General features: G+C 42.1%; 1 protein-coding gene across 1 annotated transcript in view; it reads right to left on the bottom strand.

The window, feature by feature from the left end:
• The window catches only part of TTC6 (tetratricopeptide repeat domain 6), a 147,679-nt gene that overhangs the window by 2,568 nt on the left and 126,311 nt on the right, over nt 1–18,800 (bottom strand). The window contains exons 29-32 of the mRNA XM_029911421.1: nt 10,553–10,626; nt 3,338–3,548; nt 1,267–1,419; nt 878–1,048 (exon numbers count right to left, since the gene is read on the bottom strand). Coding sequence (XP_029767281.1) covers nt 878–1,048; nt 1,267–1,419; nt 3,338–3,548; nt 10,553–10,626 — 609 coding nt within the window. The remainder of the gene's footprint in view (nt 1–877; nt 1,049–1,266; nt 1,420–3,337; nt 3,549–10,552; nt 10,627–18,800) is intronic.

The following is an 18,800-nucleotide window of genomic DNA, read 5'->3' as shown; positions in this document are numbered from 1 at the left end:
CCTCTTCCCCCAAGGGCCTGGCCCTGCTCTACCTCTTCCTTCAAGGCCCCACCCACTTCTCCACCTCTTTCCCCAAGTACCCACCCCTGCTACACCTTTTCCACCCCAGATTTTTAAAAAAACGGACATCGGGGTTTGTTAAATGGCACCTGGACACCCAAACTGTCCAGGTGAAAACCGGACGGGTGGCAACCCTATTCCCACTCTGTTAGAGGCTGTACAGAAAGTATGAAATGGTCCTTGCCTCCAAAGAGCTTACTAGGAAAATGCAAGGGGAACTTCGGTGTTTGATTACCTCAGGCCCTCCCCAGGGTATTTCTGCAGAAGGGAGTGATTCAAGACTCTGAGGGTACTACAACAGGGAGAAAACCTGGCTTAGTAGTTAAAGCATAGGCCTGTGAGACAGGAGATTTGGGTTCTACTCCTCACTCTGTCACTGAATTACTGTGTAAACTAGGACAATTACTTGACTTCTCTTTGCCATAGTCTCCAGGGCAAAAATTTCAGACGCACCTGGCTGATTCAGTAGCCTAAGTCTCATTGAAAGTCAGTGAGATTTAGGTTTCTAAATTACTTAGGAATTTTTGAAGATTTTGGCCCCCATCTAAAAAATTTGTTAGTCTTTATTCATAAATATTTGTAAAGCACTTTGAGATCATCAGATAAAACGAACAGTAATAGAACATAGTAGTATTATGTATTACTTATTACTATATATTAATTCATACCCTATCAGAGTGCAGCTAAATTATTAAATTAAATGTTAAAAGATTCAAGTAAAATCTTACATTTATACACTAATTTGTATCAATGACATTATTCCTTAGTCAAGGAAAAGTGTTCTAAGAATGGTATGAAAATAGAACATAAAACCTACCTGTGAAAATTGCCTGTGATGAAAGTAGATATTTGCTGCATTGAAATAGGCTAAAGCATAGCCAGGGTTGATGGAAATTGCTTGCTGATAATCTTTCATAGCACAGTTTAAGTAACCCATAAACTGGTTAATGACACCCCGGTTTGTAAGCAGCTGAGCAGTGGTAGTGAGCTGAAATGTAATAATATATGCACTCTTATTTGAACAAAGTCCACATTTCTACATTAATAACAAGACTCTTTCTTTAAAGGAAACGTATAAAAATAGAAAGCACCTCCTAATCTAAATCTACAATTATTCATACACAGTTCTTCAAATTTATGTGCATTATTTAGTGGCCTAATAATAGCAGGTTCATATTTATAAATCAACTGAAAACCAACATTTACCTTTAGTGCTGCATTTGTATCTTGAAATGCAGCAAAAGTATCACCCATCTGAAGACAGATCACAGCTCGTCCATCATAGGCAATATGGCATTTTGGATCAATGTCAATGGCAACTGTAAATTGATTCCAAGCTTTCTGAAACTTTCCAAAGGCCTAAAAAGAGTTTTAACATATGAATATTATTAAACATACCACATACCAATGGCCATATTTTCAAAAATTATAGGCATGTGGGAAAATTGCACATGCCCCTATGTTGCCACATTCAGTTATTTAATTTTGTGCACAAACTGGGAAAAGATGAATGCAAATAGCTAGTTAGATATCCACACACCCACTGCATTTACATGCTACCTTTACAGGAACTGCACATGCAATTGCTGTTGTACCTGGGCTTCTATCCTCAAGTTTTAAATGTCTGGCCCTGTGTGATAATATAATGAAGTGAAGACTCATTTCTATGCACCTGCCTTCCCACAATAACATCAGAATGTCTTGGTGTGACCCTCTCTCCCTGGAGATATTAAAATAATAACAGTAATAATCCTTGGGTTACACACTATCCAAAACTAAATAAGTTAGACCTAGTGAGAGCCACTCACTAAATACGAGAGAATAAAAATGAGAAACACCAGCATAATTGTTCAAAACAGTATATGAAGAAAGCACAGAAATTCTGTTAGACAGCAACAATATCTCACTTTCACTTACTTGTGAATATGAGCCTATAACCTTAAAATTGGGAGAGCTATGTTTTATTGTCATGTAGCCAAATTTGAGGTCTTAGCTGCCCATGGACAAGTGATCTGATATTTTTTTGCCCTAGGCTGGAAGTAGGCCCAGCCCCACTGGTTATGGAGGAGTAAGAGATGCGAGACTAAAAGGGGGATGGAAATATGCATGGGGCAGGATGAGCTGTTGAGTGAGGGGGAATAGAAAGATGTAAGGGAAGTAAATGGCTAGACCCCACTTCTTCAAGTTCTGATGACTGATTCACGGGTTCACTAACATTCTACCTTGGAAGACCTGGATTTGAATTTTGACCGAGTACAAATAAGTTTGGTAATCTTATCTGATTCACCAAGAAACAGTCACACAATTTGGATCCATTCAGCAGAACCAGCACTCTGTTGTTGAAAGAGACTTCCTTGTATGACTGAAAACAATGTCAGAAAGGCTGCTTTTTAAGACCGATGATAACACTCAGCACTTAGAGAGTACTTTATAAAGCACAGTGCGAACATTAATTAATTAGAATTAAAACATATTTGCAGAGCTGTGAGGAAATTTGCACATGGCCTACCCAAGTAAGCCTGATGCAGGCTGATAAAATTAGTCCCTCATTTACACAGGCACAAAATTAACTCACAACTTTGTTGGAAAGAGGGTTTTTTCAGACAAATGGGTATAACAACAAAGCACAGTAACAATGTTGTAAAATCATGGGAATTAGAGAGGAGAAAAAACACACGATATGTCAATTCATACATGACTTTGCTAATGCAGGATTGTTCTTTTTGGGGTATAGCTAAGTGGTTTTCAGATTTCATTATATATAAGCCCTTTTTGAAGGGGCTTAATACATTTGTTAACATTTTGTTTTGGATTGACTTAACATACAAGATTTTCCTTTTACATAGATTCACCAAAAATATCTAAGTCACTTTGTACGTAGCAGCCTGCTGTCTAGTGTTATTGATTACAATACCATTCAAGGTATCTGGGCATGATTACCAATACGACTCTATTTTTCTCTGGGCTGATTAAGGAGATCAAGTCTCTTGGTACTCAACAGTAAATCCACCAATCAAGTAAGATGCAGCACAGACAAATTTCAAAGGGAATTGCAGCCTATCTCTTTAGTTGAAAAGAATAGTTAAAGTGAGTAGGGGGGAAAATAGAGAGTAACAAAGGGTTCCATTAAGGATACAAGTTATTTTATCTGGCTGAACAGTGTTTAACTAGTTTGCAGTATTACTATGTATGGAGTACGGACTAAATTTTATATATGAAAAATAATGCTCCTCTCTTTGTCACAGGATATTACAAACTATGATCTTTGGTGTATTACCTGTAAATTGTATCCTAAGCAAATTCTGGCTTTCACACACTTTGGGTTAAGATGCAGTGCTTTCAGGAAGTCTTTCTGTGCTTGGGTGTTGCCAACTTCATGACCATATTCCATGTATGAATTTCCTCTTGCAACATAGGCATCCAGAGAAAAGGGATCTAGTTTAAGCACTTGGGTAAATGAATTCACAGCTTCTTCATACTGCTCAAGTCTAAAAATAAATATAGACTTGACGGTCAGTGCTTTATTAATTTTTTTAAATCAGTGATTTTAATTGTTAATGAAAGGTGCCAGATTTACAGCTCTAGAAACTTAGGTTCTCATTTCATCCACTAAACAGAAAGCACTGGCAGTGCACACTTCCCCAACCTGTCCTGAGAAAGTACATTAATCCTGGTTTTCAGGGACAATGGTTAAAAAAATATGACTATGATTAATTCTCCATGCACAGTCCTTTTCTTGATCATTACAGAGGCCAATGCTGTTAGTCTGTGAACTTGTAAAGACTTAGGGTGAAATCCTGTCCCCAATAAAGTCAATGGCAAAACTCCTGTTGACTTCAGTGGAGCCAGGATTACACTCAGCAGATTCCAATGTGGCTTGGTTTGTTCAGGTTCAGATTTCCAGCTGAACCATTCTCACAGTCCAATTTCAATACCAAACACACTTTGTGCCAGTCTGTTCAGACTCAGCTGTTTCAACCAAGCGTAGTTTACTTCTACCATAAACCTTCTTCTTCCTGTTTCCTCTTACTCCCTTCACTCCTCCAAGACTCACTCTCACCAATTCCTTTCATCTTTCTCCCAATCTCATCTCTGCCCCTTCTTCTTCATGTCAGCCTGTAAAATTTGGAACGGATTCCCTCTTTTTAGTCCTGATCCAATGCCCATTAAGACTCCCACTTATTCTGTTCCTCAGACTACCTTTTTCCTTCAAATACACTTTATGCAAAGACTTTCAGCTATAACATCTGCACCACCTCAACAAATACAATTTCCCAGTGCATTAAAAATGTCTGAACTATTTGATCTATTTCTAAACTACACTGTAAACTCTTTGGGGTAAGTGCTGTGTCTTCTTATATGACTGCACAGCTCTGGGTGCGCACAAAGCTCTCAAATAATAAAAAGAGAGGAAGGATAGTATTGCATTTAAGGCACTGGGACTCGAGAACTGGGTTCAGTTCCTGGCTGTGCCATACATTTTTGTGCAACTGTCCTGGGCAGAGATCCATCAAAATGCTTGTTATGAACATATATATCCAAAAGTGCAGAATTTGATCTTCAGCATTCAAGAGTAAAACTCTTCAAGCATACTTTCCTATTTGTTTAAGAACGGTAATGTATATGATTGAAACATTTGATTTATTGTGCTTATAGAGGAGGACCTTTACTCGGTGCACAGAGCCACATGTATAGACGCTTGAAGATTTTTCATTTTCTATGATTTGTCAAAGTAACTTTATAATCACGTGTATAACAAGCCTATTGCTTTGCCAAATCTGGCACCAGTCACACCATAGGCAACATGGGCGGGGAGATGGGGGGTCAAGTGTCACCCCAGATTTCTGCTTGGCCTGCCAAGGGGGAGGCAGAGGGGCTCCCTTCTCCAGCTGCACCTATCCCCCAATACACTCGGCCTCTGTCCCTGGCAACCGGGCCTGGGCGGACAGTGGAAGGGGTGGGGCCAGCCACTTCTCATGCCGGCCACTCCAGATCACTGCTCTGCGCCGTGTGGCGGCTGCCTGAGAAAGAGCCTGGCTGGGACGGTGGCCCTGCCCTCTCTGCTCCCCGCCTGGGCCCAGCTGCTGGAGACAGGGGACAAGCAAGTCAGAAACATGCTGGGGGGGGGGGAGGCACCGGCTCGCTCAGCCCATCCCCGGCAGCTGGGCCTGGGCAGGGAGCAGAGACTGTGGGGCAGGCTGCCGCCCCAGCCAGGCTCTTGCTCAGGAAGCCACCGCACTGCACAGAGTCAGCAACCCAGAGTAGCCAGCTTCAGCTGTGTGAGAAGTAGCTCCATCCTGCTCTCCAGGCCCGGCTGCCAGAGAGAACGGCTGAATGTGCCAGGGTGTGTGGAGCGGGGGGAGAGGCGCAGTGGGAGAAGGACAGAGCTCTTCCCTTCCCTGCCCCCTGCAGGAAACTCTGGCGGAGCAGGTAGAGTGCGGCGGCCCCAGGCTGGGCACAGGGCAGGGGGGTCACTGGGCAGAAGAGACACATGGGGAGTCACGTGTCCTCCCCTTTAGATTGTGCCCCCCCCCGTATTATCAAGAGGCACGAGTTGTCTATGAGTCACATATGCTGCCTAAGGGATGTTGTCTCCTAGCAACCACAAGAAAATGACCAGAAACCACTACCGCATAGTTCAAAGTCATGATTCCCAAAGTTCCAAGAACAAAAAATGTAAAGGGGAAATAAATGCAGGAAAACTTTTCATTTTATGATTACAAAAGATGTTTCAATGATTATACTGTCCTCACCCTTAACTCTTGTCCACTCTATGGAATATTTCCTTAAAATTCATTCTGCAGTGTTGGCACTAGAGTTTCAGCTCCACTGGTGCCATCAATAGTGGGAGCAATGGTATAGACAAAGCTCTGGTGTCAGCTAACATTTCAAAGCCCCGTGTTGCACAGACCTGCGCTGGGCAGGATTAGACAACACAATACTTAAAACATTGATAGCCACCTGGAGCCCTGGCTACATTAGGCCTCCCCTTGGTGCTAATCCAGAGCTGAAACAGTATAAGCAACCATGAAAATTTGGGGCCAAAAAAGCAAAGTGTAGACACCCCTTGAGGCAATACAAATATATTAATATTAGTAACTTTAAAGCAACCTTTTGGAACTGTTGCTCAAAACCAACACTTGATGTCTTATGTGTTTCTTATTAGTATAGATGATGTGATGGGTTTGGAGCTTCTCTGTGATAATTTATAAATACTGTATGTTGGCCTGGTTATTGGGTGTTTTGTAGTCATAGAGTTTAAGGCCAGAAGGGACCACCAGATCATCTAGTCTGACCTCCTGTATAACACAGGCCACCGATACCACCCGCACACTAAATCCAGCAACCAAAATTAGCCTAAAGTATTACAGTCTACAGGAGACTAGACTATTATGTGCCAAAGGCAGAGAACAGGAGGGATTGAGGTGCACCAATGCCCAAGGCCCCAGCAATGGCATGGAAATGATTACGTGAGATATACTCACATAATATGGCAAATGAGCCGCACCTAAATGGGGCAGAAGAAGATGAAAACCGACCTAGGTCACTGACCTGACCTGGAGGAACATTCCTTCCCAACTCCACATATGGTGATCAATTAGACTGGAGCATGTGAGCAAGAACTAGCTACCCAAGCACCTGAGAGAACGAGAATGCTTGGTGCCACCTCAGAGCCCTGACCCACCCAGTCCAGCATCCCATTTCCAGCGGTGGCCATCTCTGATGCTTCAAAGAAAGGCGAGAAAAGAGAAAAGAATACATTGGATTGGGGAATAAGAGGGAGAGTCCCTTCCTGACCCCACAGGTGGCTGGCTGAAAACCTGAAGCATGAGCTTTTGTGAACATAATATATAAACTGGAAGTGAGCCCCAGGGTTACTGGGCACTGCCCCCTACTATCACAAGCAACCCTGTCATAAAATCGCTGTCTCTTCACACTAATAAAGTTGTTTCCCCCCACAACTCTTACTGGGAGGTTGTTTAAGAATCTCACTCTACTGATGGGTTTCAAAGTAGCAACCGTGTTAGTCTGTATCTGCAAAAAGAACAGGAGTACTTGTGGCACCTTAGAGACTAACAAATTTATTTGAGCATAAGCTTTCGTGGGCTACAGCCCACTTTTTCAGATGCATAGAATAGAACACTGATGGTTATAAATCTTCTAATTTCCAGCCTGAATTTGTTCATGGCCAATGTATACCCATTTGTCTTGTGGCAACATTGTCTTTTGTCTTAAATAGCTCCTGGTATTCTCCCACCCTGGTATTCCTTCCCCTCCCCACTCCCACCCCTGCTGTTGCATTTATAGAGATAAATCATATCCCCTCTCAGACTTCTTTTTGCTAAACTAAACAAGAAAGGTTTCAGAGTAGCAGCCGTATTAGTCTGTATCGGCAAAAAGAACAGGAGTACTTGTGGCATCATAGAGACTAACAAATTTATTAGAGCATACCTAATCACATCAGCCATACCATCAGGGGCTCGTTCACCTGCACATCTACCAATGTGATATATACCATCATGTGCCAGCAATGCCCCTCTGCCATGTACATTGGCCAAACTGGACATCTCTACGCAAAAGAATTAATGGACACAAATCTGACATCAGGAATCATAATACTCAAAAACCAGTGGGAGAACACTTTAACCTGTCTGGCCATTCAATGACAGACCTGCGGGTGGCTATCTTACAACAGAAAAACTTCAAAAACAGACTCCAACGAGAGACTGCTGAGCTGGAATTGATATGCAAACTAGATACAATCAACTCAGGATTGAATAAGGACTGGGAATGGCTGAGCCATTACAAACATTGAATCTATCTCCCCTTGTAAGTATTCTCACACTTCTTATCAAACTGTCTGTACTGAGCTATCTTGATTATCACTTCAAAAGTTTTTTTCTCTTACTTAATTGGCCTCTCAGAGTTGGTAAGACAACTCCCACCTGTTCATGCTCTCTGTATGTGTGTATATATATCTCCTCAATATATGTTCCACTCTATATGCATCCGAAGAAGTGGGCTGTAGCCCACGAAAGCTTATGCTCTAATAAATTTGTTAGTCTCTAAGGTGCCACAAGTACTCCTGTTCTTTAAACAAGAAAGCTCTTCCAATCTCCACTCGTAAGATAGGTCTTCCATTTCCCTGATCATTCCAGTAGTTCGTCTCTGCACCTCTTCCATTTTGAATTCATCCCTCCTGAACATGGATTTTCTGTACGACTATATTGTTTTAATGCAACGGGAGTCTGGCAAAATATGCAGGAAAGAAAAGAATGGCTCAAGATGCCACCTCTTGGCAAACATACACGAGTTGTTAAGGGGCAATGACAAAACTATTTGTGCTTTGATGATTCTGCCTCTGTCTTCAGCAAACCTACAAAGCTGGTTTTGATCACAGGAGGAAAAGGCCCGCAAACAAAGAAGAACAAAAGAACAATAGCAGGAATAAAAAGAGTCACTCTCTCAAGAAAGAGGCACTAGTTATTCAGGGAAGAAGAAGGTGGGGGGGGGAAACCAGACCTATTCAAAAGATCCCACTGAAAAAGATAGGCCTGCCTAGGGTACCAATAGGGATTGTAAGTCTTTAGATAAGATAGACATGTGTGTAGAGTGTTTATTGTTTTTTTTAAAAAAAAATCTTTAAAAGCTTTGTTGCCACTGCACAAAAAAACAATAAGGTTGTTTGGTCACAGATTCCAGAAGGGAAGAACTGCATAAGCCCTGAACTGTGTCGGACCTTCTGGGTAAGCACCGTAAACAAACAGGATACTGTAGCCCAGGGTCTGGGCTAAGAGTGGGAGAACTGCTGAATTTCACCCCAAGACAGGTAAAGGCAGGAGGCCTGACATCTGAGGAGGTGCACTGATAGAGACCAGAAAAGAGACAGAGGTGCAGCTAGACCTTTAACAGTGACAGATGAATACAAAACATATTTACCCTATCTGCAAATGGCAAAAATGTGTATTCAGATGGTGACATAAATAAATGTATTTTAAAGGGATCAAGTCTGCAAACAATTTGTGCATGGAACTCTAATTTATGTCAAAAGCTCTTTTATGTATGGAGGTCAAGATTGTGTCAAAGTGTGTAGTCATTTTACCAAGGAGACGCTGAAAGATATATTAGATGTCCATGTTCTACCTGAAGCACAGACTGAATTCTTTACTACACAGAAACAGCTTTAACAGATATGGCTAAAATGCAACTACAAGGATTTTGTTATAAATCTAAATAATTTTTTAAAAGTAAAAAACTGTATTAAAATCATAGTGCCAATCTCTGAGATGGCCCTTTTTGCACTCATGTAAACTCAAGGGAGGGGGATTCCCTGATTCTGGAGTTATAGGATCAGCACCAAGACGTAATTTAGAACAGCTGATAATGGGCTCTGAGAAGCTCTTTTAGAAGTTGAGGATCTCTTAGTCATAGGGATACCCTCGTCATAGGAACACCCCAGTCATACCCACAAACACAGTGCCACTGTGTCAGGTCTATGCCCTCTCAGGACTCCCCTGACAAAGGAGAATCAGGGAGCCAGTTATATCACCAGAGCAGCACAAATCAGCCATAGCCAGGCAGGACTCAGGATGACAGATCTTAAATATGCCCACCCAAAGACTGCCTAAGCAGCACTTACATAATACAGTGATAGGTGCTAGAGAAGACCCTAGAATACAATAGATAAGAGTAAATTAATATACAGTTCATCAACCAACATCACACTATAACCTACCTTCCTTTCCACATTAAAAAGTAGAGACTTACCATTCTTACTGATTATCACTGTGATAAAATAGAATAACTTAAGTGTACACTCTAATGCCTCTAAATTATATACTTTTTAAATGATTAATAGGTTTACTTCAAGCTTTCAGAATATATCTCTGCTAGCTGAGACTAAACATGAAAAATTTCACGTTAAAAAGTCAGAGGTGGTTTTGTAAAAAGGAAGAGGCATAGGCTTAAAATGGAAATTGTCTCACTACTAAAATTATGGAGACACTAACATGGTGCCATAATTACAAGCATTACTGGCTCTGTTCTACCTCCTCACCACCTTTCATTCTATTTTATCCCTCTTGGTTCTCTTCTTAGCTTTACTTTTTCTGTCATGCCTTTTTTTTCCCCTCTGCTGCTATAAACATCTTATTGGTAGATAATGGATGATCCCATGTGAGACTGGAACATCAATGGCAAATCTGACAAACACCTACCAGGGCCGGCTCCAGGTACCAGCCCAGCAAGCAGGTGCTTGGGGTGGCCAACGGAAAAGGAAGGACCTGCCACCGAATTGCTGCCAAAGAATGAAGCGGCAGCTGTAGAGCTGCCGGCCTTGACACCTACTCATCTCTCTTTTTTCTTTCCCTTCTTTCTTTTCTCTTATCCAGTCCTCACTCAGACTGTTATTAAAAGATACATTGGAACATTATCCAGCTCCCCCTCTATTTCTCTTCTCCTACCCTATGCCATACCGAACCACATATCATACCTCTGGTAGCAGATTCCAATAGCTTGATAGATCTCACTATTTCTTGGATTACTCAATGAAGCCTCTTTAAAGTCCTGAAAAAAAAGATACTCAATTATATATGTTTGTATTGTTTTGTTTCGCTTCAATAACGTGGCCTTAGCAAATCAAATTTTTATCAACAAGGGGATGAAACCTAAACAAGAACACAGTATGTTTTCAGTAGAACTGGAGAGTTAATGACTAACTGTTTTCCATTCCATAATTAATACTCAGGGTCTTGGGGGAACATAGCCTTTCTAGTCAGACAATATATTTGATATCTGGGTATTTCCTACAGAGCTGGATACAATATTACTTCCAGTATTTTTTATAGAAACACCTATATAATTGCAATTAAATATACATATTAAAGGGTATGTTATTTTCTGATACACAATCTCATTAAAAAATCCAGTAATAAAAACATAACCTTTTTTCATTCCCTTCTGCTAATGTATTTATAAACAAGTAAACTGAAGTAGTTTAAAAATAAATGATAGGATTAAACTGAGTGATTCTTTGATTAGAGTATCCTGTTCATAATCTTCCAGCTAAAGATGTGTCAATATTTCTATTATAAATCACTAGTTTAGAGATTTCTAACTCTTCTTTTAACCAAAATTTGGAATACCTTGTCTGTGTGGTTTTGATATAAGAGATTTAAAAGGAAAACGCAGTTTGGATGTTTCTGATATGGGGAAAACATCTTTTAACTTTATAATAAGGAAGTAGTTTAAGTCCTTGCAAGGGAAAGTAGGCTTTATACAGTCTACAACACCTCCCGTCAACATATAGAGACAGGAACAGTTTGGCTTTGCAACAGCACTTGTACTGATGCACTCAATGGAAAAATAGTTTAGAGGGTATTTTCTAGCTCTTCAAATGGAAAAAATAAATATCTCACTCTCTATAGAGATTTAGTGTTCAAGAGACTATAACATTGGCCTGATATTGTAATGAGATGTACACATATGTACAGAAATGTCCTACAGTAACTCCTCACTTAACGTTGTAGTTATGTTCTTGAAAAATGCGACTTTAAGCGAAATGATGTTAAGTGAATCCAATTTCCCCATAAGAATTAATGTAAATGAGGGAGTTAGGTTCCAGGGAATTTTTTTTCACCAGACAAAAATATATATATTTTATATTTATATATATATATATATACACACACACACACACAGTATAAGTTTTAAACAAACAATTAATACTGGTACACAGTGATGATGATTGTTAAGCTTGGTTGAGGTGGAGGAATCAGAGGGTGGGATATTTTCCAGGGAATGCCTTATTGCTAAATGATGAACTAGCAATTGGCGGAGACCTCAAGGGTTAACTCTCACAGTCTACAAGGCAGCAGGAATGGAGGGAGGGAAGAGAGCATCGCAGACAGAGAGAGACACACACACTGTGTGTATGAGAGAGAGAGATGCGCATTTCCCCTTTAAGTACACTGCCTTGTTAATTAGATCGGCTTGCTGAGACCGCAGCTGCTGCTGCCAGCAAGCTCCCTCTGTCCTGAGCCCTGTCGTGTGTCCCCCCGCTATATGGAGAATGGGGTAAGCGGGGTGCAGGAGCAGGGGGACACCCTGACATTAGCCCCCCTCTTCCCTCTCTCCCTCCTGCACAGCAAGCAGGAGTCTTGGGGAGCCGCTCCAAGGCAGAGGGCAGGAGCAGCACATGGCAGTGGGGGGAGGGACAGCTGCAATTTTGCTAGCCTGTTGAGCAGCTGCTGCACAGGGAATTTAGGGGAGCGGGGAGCTGACGGGGGGCTGCCGGTCCACCCTGGTTCCAAGCTCCCACCAGCTAGCTGCAACGGGCTGCTCTTCCTGCAAGCAGTGGACAAAGCAGGCGGCTGCCAAACGACATTAGAAGGGAGCATTGCACAACTTTAAACGAGCATGTTCCCTAATTGATCAGCAACGTAACAATGAAACAACGTTAACCGGGATGACTTTAAGTGAGGAGTTACTGTACTATGTTAGTACAAACCTCTCTTTTGTAGTGACAATTTTATTTTACTTGTGTAACTAAAATATTGTAAAATAAAGGCCCACTCCATACAGGGCTGGACATTCTGTCCCAACCTACCAAAGCACTTAAACGTGTTTAGCTGTAAGCACACAAATAGTTCTAATGAAGTCAATGGCACTGCTCACATTACTAATTTTGCGCACATGCTAACTGATTGCTGGATCACGACACTTACCTTCACAGATCCAGTAACCACTCCAAACACACCAAGAGACCTGTTATCTACAGCCAGGCACTCACATACCACAGATTGTGCTCCAAGAAGAGAGTCTGGGATACACACCTTAACACATTTAAAACTGCCTTCACCAAACAAGGACACTCCACCAGAGAAGTAGATTGCATCATGGAACAGGCCACCCAATTACCCCAAGACAACATGCCTCAAGACGGGGGGGGGGGGGGGGGGGGAACCTCCAACCACACACCCCTAGTTGTCACCTACCAACCCACACTGGAACCCATACAAGGTATCATTAAGTAATTACAATCCATACTCTATGGGGACCACATCCTAAAAGAAATCTTTCCTGAACCCCCCGTCCTCTGGCCTTCAAACCACTCCCTTACCTTGCCAAATCCATCAAAAGAAGCAAGCTCCCCACAGACCAAGACACATCAACACAAAGCAGCATCAAACCCTGACACAACACATGCAAAACCTGCAGACATATCTTCACTGCTACTATGATCAACACTCCCCACAACACACCTTTCAAGATGCCTGGGCCTACACATGCCTATCACAACCTGTGATGTACCTCATCTAGTTCACTAAATGCCACAATAACAACAACTATTTGGGTGAAACCAATCACTACGCCGTTGAATGAACTCACATAGAAAAATGATAAAAAGACCATATCAACTGTGGGCAAACACTTTTCAAAAACCATTACTCCATATCTGATCTAGCAATCGTCATCCTCAAAAGAAACCTGCACAATGCCTTCAAAAGATAGGCCTGAGAGCCTAAATTCATAACTTTGCTAGACACTAAAAATCATGGTCTTAATAAAGACACTGGATTTATGGCTTATTACAATAATCTGTAACCTATTAACTTCTCCTCCCCCTTTTTTGTCCTATGACTGCAGAGGTTTTAACAAGCCACTTCACCTTGATTGGTCTCTTACAATATGTGTTAACTACTTTGATAAACAATCTGTTCCAAGGTGTGTGTAGTTATGACACTCTGAGTACCTTTCCCAGACCTGAAGAAAAGATTTGTGTAGCTCAAAAGCTTCTCTCTTTCACTTTCACCAACAGAAGTTGCTCCAACAAAAAGTATTACCTCATCCACCTTGTCTCTCTTGCTAGATCATGGCAGAAAATATCTTCCAGAATTGAGCCCTAAAAGATTACCTCCTGACACAACAGCCATAATACATGTGGGTGCTCTGAAAGCTCCTCCCAGCAGCACACTAACAAAACTGATTTGTACACCAGATTCTCTAAATTATATGTAGGAAGAACATAATCTTGTGAAAATATTTAGCTACATGGGATGCATTAGGATTTTGAGTCTCTAACGTTCAACTCTCATTTTGTAAATCAGTCTTCTCTAAAATTCATTCAGGAGTTAACACTTTTTCCTGATCATGTTGGTTCTACCCCATTACTATGAGTCCCTATTCTCCTTTCAGGAACCCCTTCACATCAAAATATGTACCATCTGAGTCTCTCCATTGAGCCTCTCTGACGAATTACATTTTGTAGCATAAGACAGAGATCTATACAGTAATTGTTCTGGTTCAGCTGTTTCTATGCAAGGTCTATCAAGTGTGAAGGGCTTTTTCCATGCATTTCTAGTGGGACATTTCTGGATCATCACAAAGGTACCCGTCTTCATTTTTGCATCTACGTAGGATATCTATCTTTGAAACATAAACTACCCAATTTTGCAGTGTGCCCATGCTGAAATCATTGCTGTCACATGAACAAAAAAATTCAAAGCCTAAAGTTACCCATCCAAAATAAAAACACAAACAATACTGAGAAAAGTATTCCTTCTAAGTCATAACAAATGAAGGCTTTTGAGAAATTATACTTTAAGAATGAAAAATGGTATCTATGAGACTATTTAATATGTTTAAGCCTCAGTCCAGCTATTGTTTTGCAGGCAGAACTCGCAATGAATAAGAGGGGAGTCTGGATTATGGATCAATGACAAGATTGCAATCCTTTTTCTGAGAACCTGAAGAAAAAAACTCAGGACCCGAGTCTCCTGTAACTTTAACCTTGAGTGGTCATTTCACCTTGTGCAAAGAGAATGTAAAACAAAATCAAATCAGAATCCTCCATTCACTTACACCTGTGGCATCGGCTTACACTCACCTTGTATAAACAGAAAATGATTATTCAAGGTGCAAGGCAGTGGAGGCAGGCATTCACTTTTTAACTTAATATACAACTTGCATATTTTGATCCTGGTTCTTGTTTACACTTTTCAGAGTAGCAGCCGTGTTAGTCTGTATCCGCAAAAAGAACAGGAGTACTTGTGGCACCTTAGAGACTAACAAATTTATTAGAGCATAAGCTTTCGTGGGCTACAACCCACTTCTTCGGATGCATATTGAGTGAAACATATCGAGGAGATATATATACACACATACAGAGAGCATGAACAGGTGGGAGTTGTCTTACCAACTCTGAGAGGCCAATTAAGTAAGAGAAAAAAAACTTTTGAAGTGATAATCAAGGTAGCCAAGTACAGACAGTTTGATAAGAAGCAAGTGTGAGAATACTTACAAGGGGAGATAGATTCAATGTTTGTAATGGCTCAGCCATTCCCAATCCCTATTTAGCCCTGAGTTGATTGTGTCTAGTTTGCATATCAATTCCAGCTCAGCAGTCTCTCGTTGGAGTCTGTTTTTGAAGTTTTTCTGTTTTAAGATAGCCACCCGCAGGTCTGTCATAGAATGGCCAGACAGGTTAAAGTGTTCTCCCACTGGTTTTTGAGTATTATGATTCCTGATGTCAGATTTGTGTCCATTAATTCTTTTGCTTAGAGACGTCCAGTTTGGCCAATGTACATGGCAGAGGGGCATTGCTGGCACATGATGGCATATATCACATTGGTAGATGTGCAGGTGAACGAGCCCCTGATGGTATGGCTGATGTGATTAGGCCCTATGATGGTGTCACTTGAATAGATATGTGGACAGAGTTGGCATCGGGCTTTGTTACAAGGATAGGTTCCTGGGTCAGTGTTTTTGTTCAGTGATGTGTGGTTGCTGGTGAGTATTTGCTTTAGGTTCGGGGGTTGTCTGTAAGCAAGGACAGGTCTGTCTCCCAAGATCTGTGAGAGTAAAGGATCATCTTTCAGGATAGGTTGTAGATCTCTAATGATGCGCTGGAGAGGTTTTAGTTGGGGGCTGAAGGTGACAGCTAGTGGTGTTCTGTTATTTTCTTTGTTGGCCCTGTCTTGTAGGAGGTGACTTCTGGGTACTCGTCTGGCTCTGTCAATCTGTTTTTTCACTTCAGCAGGTGGGTATTGTAGTTTTAAGAATGCTTGATAGAGATCTTGTAGGTGCTTGTCTCTATCTGAGGGATTGGAGCAAATGCGGTTATATCTTAGAGCTTGGCTGTAGACAATGGATCGTGTGGTGTGTCCTGGATGGAAGCTGGAGGCATGTAGGTAAGTGTAGCGGTCAGTAGGTTTCCGGTACAGGGTGGTATTTATGTGACCATCGCTTATTAGCACAGTAGTGTCCAGGAAATGGACCGCTTGTGTGGATTGATCTAGGCTGAGGTTGATGGTAGGATGGAAATTATTGAAATCATGGTGGAATTCCTCAAGGGCTTCTTTTCCATGGGTCCAGATGATGAAGATGTCATCAATGTAGCGCAAGTAGAGTAGGGGCGTTAGGGGACGAGAGCTAAGGAAGCGTTGTTCTAAGTCCGCCATAAAAATGTTGGCATACTGTGGGGCCATGCGGGTACCCATAGCAGTGCCGCTGACTTGAAGGTATATATTGTCCCCAAATGTGAAATAGTTGTGGGTGAGGACAAAGTCACAGAGTTCAGCCACCAGATTAGCTGTGACATTATCGGGGATACTGTTCCTGATAGCTTGTAGTCCATCTTTGTGTGGAATATTGGTGTAGAGGGCTTCTACGTCCATAGTGGCCAGGATGGTGTTTTCTGGAAGATCACCGATGGATTGTAGTTGCCTCAGGAAGTCAGTAGTATCTCGAAGATAGCTGGGAGTGCTGGTAGCGTAGGGTCTGAGGAGAGAGTCCACATAACCAGACAAGCCTGATGTTAGGGTGCCAATGCCTGAGATGATGGGGCGTCCAGGATTTCCAGGTTTATGGATCTTGGGTAGCAAATAGAATGTCCCTGGTCGGGGTTCTAGGCATGTATCTGTACAGATTTGTTCCTGTGCTTTGTCAGGGAGTTTTTTTAGCAGATGGTGTAGTTTCTTTAGGTAATCCTCAGTGGGATCAGAGGATAATGGCTGGTAGAATGTGGTGTTAGAGAGCTGTCTAGCAGCCTCTTGGTCATATTCCAATTTATTCATGATGACGACAGCACCTCCTTTGTCAGCCTTTTTGATAATGATGTCAGGGTTGTTTCTGAGGCTGTAGATGGCGTTGTGTTCAGCATGGCTGAGGTTATGGGGCAAGTGATGTTGCTTATCCACAATTTCAGCCTTTTCAGAGGTATGTTGGAAATATTCTTTGAGTCGGAGACGTCGAAAGTAGGATTCTAGGTCACCGCAGAACTGTATCATGTTCGTGGGTCTGGAGGGACAAAAGGAGAGGCCCCGAGATAGGACAGACTCTTCTGCTGGGCTAAGAGTATAGCTGGAAAGGTTAACAATATTGCTGGGTGGGTTAAGGGAACTACTGTTGTGGCTCCAACATACCTCTGAACAGCATACTAACCCACAGAATCCCCCCTACCAGCACTCCAAAAAAAAGGATTCTGCGTGGACTCCTCCGGACGGTCGTAACAACAGACTGGATTTCTACATAGATTGCTTCCGTCAACGTGCAAAGGCTGGTTATGTGGACTCTCTCCTCAGACCCTACGCTACCAGCACTCCCAGCTATCTTCGAGATACTACTGACTTCCTGAGGAAACTACAATCCATCGGTGATCTTCCAGAAAACACCATCCTGGCCACTATGGACGTAGAAGCCCTCTACACCAATATTCCACACAAAGATGGACTACAAGCTATCAGGAACAGTATCCCCGATAATGTCACAGCTAATCTGGTGGCTGAACTCTGTGACTTTGTCCTCACCCACAACTATTTCACATTTGGGGACAATATATACCTTCAAGTCAGCGGCACTGCTATGGGTACCCGCATGGCCCCACAGTATGCCAACATTTTTATGGAGGACTTAGAACAACGCTTCCTTAGCTCTCGTCCCCTAACGCCCCTACTCTACTTGCGCTACATTGATGACATCTTCATCATCTGGACCCATGGAAAAGAAGCCCTTGAGGAATTCCACCATGATTTCAATAATTTCCATCCTACCATCAACCTCAGCCTAGATCAATCCACACAAGCGGTCCATTTCCTGGACACTACTGTGCTAATAAGTGATGGTCACATAAATACCACCCTGTACCGGAAACCTACTGACCGCTACACTTACCTACATGCCTCCAGCTTCCATCCAGGACACACCACACGATCCATTGTCTACAGCCAAGCTCTAAGATATAACCGCATTTGCTCCAATCCCTCAGATAGAGACAAGCACCTACAAGATCTCTATCAAGCATTCTTAAAACTACAATACCCACCTGCTGAAGTGAAAAAACAGATTGACAGAGCCAGACGAGTACCCAGAAGTCACCTCCTACAAGACAGGGCCAACAAAGAAAATAACAGAACACCACTAGCTGTCACCTTCAGCCCCCAACTAAAACCTCTCCAGCGCATCATTAGAGATCTACAACCTATCCTGAAAGATGATCCTTTACTCTCACAGATCTTGGGAGACAGACCTGTCCTTGCTTACAGACAACCCCCGAACCTAAAGCAAATACTCACCAGCAACCACACATCACTGAACAAAAACACTGACCCAGGAACCTATCCTTGTAACAAAGCCCGATGCCAACTCTGTCCACATATCTATTCAAGTGACACCATCATAGGGCCTAATCACATCAGCCATACCATCAGGGGCTCGTTCACCTGCACATCTACCAATGTGAT

The sequence above is a fragment of the Terrapene carolina genome, unplaced genomic scaffold, assembly GCF_002925995.2.
Source record: "Terrapene carolina triunguis isolate 2854851 unplaced genomic scaffold, T_m_triunguis-2.0 Scaffold96, whole genome shotgun sequence".
Lineage (NCBI taxonomy): Eukaryota > Metazoa > Chordata > Testudines > Emydidae > Terrapene > Terrapene triunguis.
The sequence above is the reverse complement of the archived record's forward strand: the minus strand, read 5'-3'. Positions and strand labels throughout refer to the sequence as shown.